Source organism: Palaemon carinicauda, chromosome 45 (genome assembly GCF_036898095.1).
Source record: "Palaemon carinicauda isolate YSFRI2023 chromosome 45, ASM3689809v2, whole genome shotgun sequence".
Lineage (NCBI taxonomy): Eukaryota > Metazoa > Arthropoda > Malacostraca > Decapoda > Palaemonidae > Palaemon > Palaemon carinicauda.
The window spans coordinates 126,776-132,590 of NC_090769.1; the positions used below are offsets into that span (position 1 = coordinate 126,776).

Here is a 5,815-nt window from a genome sequence, read left to right on the forward strand (position 1 = left end):
ACCCTACTTTGTTATTATCTTTTACGGGTTGGTGACCGTAATATCACTCCTTTACGTCAATATATCCGTTTTTAAAACGGTAAATATCTAGCAACATTTATTAGGGGATTTTTATCTTTTTTTAACGGAAAATGTTTAAGAGCGAAGGCAAACTTATCATTATGTTCGTGTGGAAAGGTAGTAGGTTGTCCAAGATATCAACCACCCGTTGAGACACTACCACTGGAGTGTTATTGGGTCCTTTGACCAGCCAGATTGTACTAAATTGGATCCATCTCTCAGGTTACGGCTAATTTTTTCATGTGCCTACACATACACCGAATAGTCTGGCTTATTCAATACAAATTCTCCTCTGTATATTTTCTTTGTTGAATTTATTCACATAACTGGTGACTGACAGTATCTATAGTCAATCCTTTTTAGTGAGGCAGGTTTACACCGATTCGCAGGGGTGCCCTTTTAGCTCGGAAAAGTTTCCTGATCGCTGATTGGTTAGACGAGATAATTCTAACCAATCAGATAGCAGGAAACTTTTCCGAGCCAAAAGGGCACTGCTGCGAGTCCGTGCAAATGCGCCTCCTTAGAAAAAATTGAGTATAGAACTCCCAACATATGAAAGTCTGACTAGATATATAAAATGAATTATCCTATTATTATTTCAGTCAGAGTTTACATCGATGAATAAAATTTCCTTTAGTTTTGACACCTGTAGTTGGCAATATTTCATTAACAAGATAATATAAAGATATTTTATATCTTATCACACATATCTTCCTAATTGTATATTATTATTTATTACTTTCCTACATTATTATTATTATTATTATTATTATTATTATTATTATTATTATTAACTAAGCTACAACCCTAGTTGGAAAAGTAGGATGCTATAAGCCCAAGAGCTTCAACAAGGAAAATAGCCCAAGGAATAAAGGAAATAAGGAAACAAATAGACTACAAGAGAAGTAATGAACAATAAGAAAAAAAAGTATTTTCAGAAAAGTAACAACATTAAATTAATCCTTCAATAAATAAACTATAAAAACTTAACAAAAAAAAAAAATAGAGAAATAAGATAAAATGGTGTGTCTAAGTGTATCCTCATTCAAGAAAACTACCGATATTAAATTATGAATGTAATGTAACAAGCTACAAAATTCTGCATTATTCATTAAAAAGCGAAAATCATTCAAGTTAAGTTGTTTAATTTTTATCAGAATACAACAAAATAAGTATTTCAGATAATCAGTAACTTAAACCGGTCGCCATCTCATTTTCATTAAATTAGACTTAATTACATTAAATTATTTGTGAGTCTAATTTCCTTTACTTGGATTATTAGTCAATTTTAACACATGGCTCGCGTTTGTAAGGTCCTGGGTTAACACCCATTGTACCGACACCTAGTTCGTACGTGCGCGCTCAATTTCACATCCTTCTTTGATATGTTCTTTCCTCGTTTTACTCTGAGTATTTAATTTCATGAAATATCGTTGAACAAGTGCGACATCTTTGTAGTTTTTGCCATAAAAACGTTATTACATTATGAGCTATTCTTATATTGATGATAGAGAAATAGTAATAATAATAACAGTCATAATAATGATAATAGCAATACTAATAACAAATATTTATGTAACCAAACAAATGGCCATCAGATTCAGTGTATGAGGTAATAAACCAAACGATGATTAAGCTACTATTATCATCTGGCTTAAGGACACATAGTGCAAACTGCGAAAATAAACTGAACAAGATTATTGGTGACTTAGTTCGAGAAGCTAATCCTGTGAATGACCTCCTATAGCACCCTGAAAGCCAGTATCCTTTGCCAGAGTCAGCGACGCTTTCGAAGGGCACAAGTTCGCCATGGCTCCTTGGCTCATATGGTTGGGATTCATTTCACTCGTATATTGTACCCCTGGTAAGTAAACTCAGTTTTATTTGTTGAATTCAGATATTTGGTAGATCTTCATTTGAATATTAGGTTAAATTAATAGGCCTAGTTTCATGTTGGTGGTTCGGTTCAGATTGTCCCAAATAAATCAGCATGAGTCTACAGAAGCCTTCTCTGTAGACTCATGCTGACGTCACGAGACTTCCTATGTATTTGAATATTAGATTGAATTAATAGACCTAGTGTCATACTGATGGTTCGGTTCAGATTGTCCCAAATAAATCAGCATGAGTCTACAGAGGCCTTCTCTGTAGACTCATGCTGACGTCACGAGACTTCCTATGTATTTGAATATTAGATTAAATTAATAGGCCTAGTGTCACGCAGGTGGTTCGGTTTAGATTGTCCCAAATAAATCAGCATGAGTCTACAGAGAGCCCTTCTGTAGACTCATGCTGACGTCACGAGACTTCCTATGTATTTGAATATTAGATTAAATTAATAGGCCTAGTTTCACGCTGGTGGTTCGGTTCAGATTGTCCCAAATAAATCAGTATGAGTCTACAGAAGCCTTCTCTGTAGACTCATGCTGACGTCACGAGACTTCCTATATATTTGAATATTAGATTAAATTAATAGGCCTAGTTTCATGCTGGTGGTTCGGTTCAGATTGTCCCAAATAAATCAGTATGAGTCTACAGAAGCCTTCTCTGTAGACTCATGCTGACGTCACGAGACTTCCTATATATTTGAATATTAGATTAAATTAATAGGCCTAGTTTCATGCTGGTGGTTCGGTTCAGATTGTCCCAAATAAATCAGTATGAGTCTACAGAAGCCTTCTCTGTAGACTCATGCTGACGTCACGAGACTTCCTATATATTTTAATATTAGATTAAATTAATAGGCCTAGTGTCATACTGATGGTTCTGTTCAGATTGTCCCAAATAAATCAGCATGAGTCTACAGAGGGCCCTTCTGTAGACTCATGCTGACGTCACGAGACTTCTTATGTAGGGCGCATTGTCCGCCAAGAGCCTCACTTTTGATCTTCTGTATTTTGTATGGAATACAAACAGACTGATTCATTGTTGTAATATAGATTGCAGTAATACGCTATGAAGTGCTATATGAAAATGAGTGCCTTTAAAACTGACTACACAAAATGGTCTAAGAAAAAAAATATCTGTGAGAAATTCCCTGGAAAGAAACCTAAAAGAAATATTTTTTCTTTGTTTGGAATGTATAACAGTTCAATGCCCCTTATGTCACAGAAATAGAAATATTTATTAACCCTTTTTAAGGAATATAAAATTTTGCATTCCACAGTCTTTCAACAAATTAATTTTCCAAGGCTCTTTAGACCAACACCACTTGCCCTTTAATTCCCTCTCTTTACTAAAATTTGCAAATATTGTATAATCTACCAAGCAGTAGGCCTATTAAGCCTACAACATTAAGGGTTGCTGTGGCCTGATTGGTAACGTCTCTGCCTGGTGTTTGTCGGTCGGGGGTTCGAGTCCCGCTCAGACTCGTTAGTGCCATTAGTCTCTGCAACCTTACCATCCTTGTGAGCTAAGTTTGGGGGAGCCTATAGGTCTATCTGCTGAGTCATCAGCAGCCACTGCCTGGCCCTCCCTGTTCCTTGCTTGGGTGGAGAGGAGGCTTGGGCGCTGATCCTATAAAATATGGTCAGTCTCTAGGGCATTGTCCTGATTGCTAGGGCAATGTCACTGTCCCTTGCCTCTGCCATTCATGAGCGACCTTTAAACCTTTAAACCTGCCAAATACCGACAATCATTCTATTCCCTTCCCTCTCGTTACTTCCCAACGGACCTCTCTATCACATAATCCAGAAGTTACGTGAAAATAGGAAAACATAACTTTATTTTTCACATTAAATCACTAATGGGAAATTCAGAACACGGCTGAACATCAACATTCTCACGAGTCTCCATTACTTTGATTTTATCGGTAATATCTTTTTTTCCTGGTAGTCCAAAATATTTCTCTACAGCTATTTTCAGAAGTTGTTCGGAATCTCTTATATATATATATATATATATAAGATTTTTCACAACTCTGACCATCCTTTACATTCAGATCTCCCTGGACAATTCTATCCTGTTCGTAATACTAGGCAGGCAGTTAATTCTAATAGCCAGGCCTTCTCCATCACCAGGCTCAATACCACGCATTACTCTAGAAGTTTTATTCCAGCTGTGACCAAGTTGTGGAATGATCTTCCTAATCGGGTGGTTGAATCAGTAGAACTTCAAAAGTTCAAAGTTGGAGCAAATGCTTTTTTGTTGACCAGGCAGACATAGTCTTTTTATAGTTTACTTATGACATATTTGTTTTTGATGTTGTTGATAGTTTATTATATGACATGTCTGTTTTGACGCTGTTTCTTATTTTAGAATGATTTATTGTTAATTTGTTCTCTTCATTTATTTATTTCCTTATTTCCTTTCCTCACTGAGCTATTTTTCCCTGTTGGAGCCCCTGGGCTTATAGCATCTTGCTTTTCCAACTAGGGTTGTAGCTTGGATAGTAATAATAATAATGATAATATATATATATATATATATATATATATATATATATATATATATATATATATATATATATATATGTATTTCATATATTTATATATGTGCGCGTGGTTGTGTGTGCGTATGTATGTATGAATAAATACACATGCAAAAAAAAACGTATTACTGATAAAATTAAAGTAATATATATATATATATATATATATATATATATATATATATATATATATATATATATATATATGTGTGTGTGTGTGTGTGTGTGTGTGTGTGTGTGTGTGTGTGTGTGTATAAACATAATATTCTTCCTCATTGTTTTCGTTTTTTTTTCTTTTCACTTAAAAACCTATACGTTTCATCTTCCATTTCCCTGCTCTTAGTACCATCTAATGTTATCAGCAACTGTGGTAAACAATGGCCTACATATTAATCTCACTTACATTCGTCAGCGAGAAAATACATTTGTTTAATTGTTGTATTGGGTATTAGAAGTGTTATATCATTATTATTATTATTATTATTATTATTATTATTATTATTTCACGTTTTCAGTTCACCCAAATACGTCACATCCAGCGGCCAGCATCGCAGGTGACTATCAGTTGTGGTAAGTTGCTAGCTGAATTATTATTATTATTATTATTATTACTTGCTAAGCTACAACCCTAATTGGAAAAGCAAGATGCTTTTAGCCCAAGGGCCCCAACAGGGAAAATAGGCCAGTAAGAAAAGGAAAATAGGAAAGTAAAATATTTTAAGAAGAGTAACAACATTAAAGTAAATATCGTCTATATAAACTATAAAGAACTTAACAAAACAAGAGGAAGAGAAATAAGATAGAATAATGTGCTCAGGTGTACTCTCAAGCAAGGGAACTCTAACCCAAAACAGTGGAAGACCATGGTACAGAGGCTATGGCACTACCCAAGAATAGAGAACAATGGTTTGATTTTGGAGTGTCCTTCTCCTAGAAGAGCTGCCTACCATAGCTAAAGAGTCTCTTCAACCCTTACCAAGAGGAAAGTAGCCACTAAACAATTAACAGCGCAGTAGTTAACCCCTTGATTGATGAAGAATTGTTTGGTAATCTGTGTTGTCAGGTGTATGAGGACAGAGGAGGATATGTAAAGAATAGGCCAGACTGTCTGGCCAATCAAAAGACCCCGTACCTCTCTAGCGGTAGTATCTCAACGGGTGGCTGGTGACTTAGCCAACCTACTACCTACTGCAGACAAATCAAGTTAATTTACACAAAGTTTAAAGATTACAGTAATTTAAAGAAATTAATTTAGACATCATGGAAGTCAAGAAAAAATATATAGCCAAGTGAAAGGGAATTATTTAATTATTATTATCTGTAGAT

The 5,815-nt window shown here is 35.0% G+C and overlaps 1 protein-coding gene across 1 annotated transcript in view; it reads left to right on the plus strand.

The window, feature by feature from the left end:
* Positions 1 to 1,775: 1,775 nt before the first annotated feature.
* The window catches only part of LOC137634698 (uncharacterized), a 43,246-nt gene continuing 39,206 nt past the window's right edge, over positions 1,776 to 5,815 (plus strand). The window contains exons 1-2 of the mRNA XM_068367188.1: positions 1,776 to 1,924; positions 5,005 to 5,059. Coding sequence (XP_068223289.1) covers positions 1,870 to 1,924; positions 5,005 to 5,059 — 110 coding nt within the window. The 5' untranslated portion in view covers positions 1,776 to 1,869. The remainder of the gene's footprint in view (positions 1,925 to 5,004; positions 5,060 to 5,815) is intronic.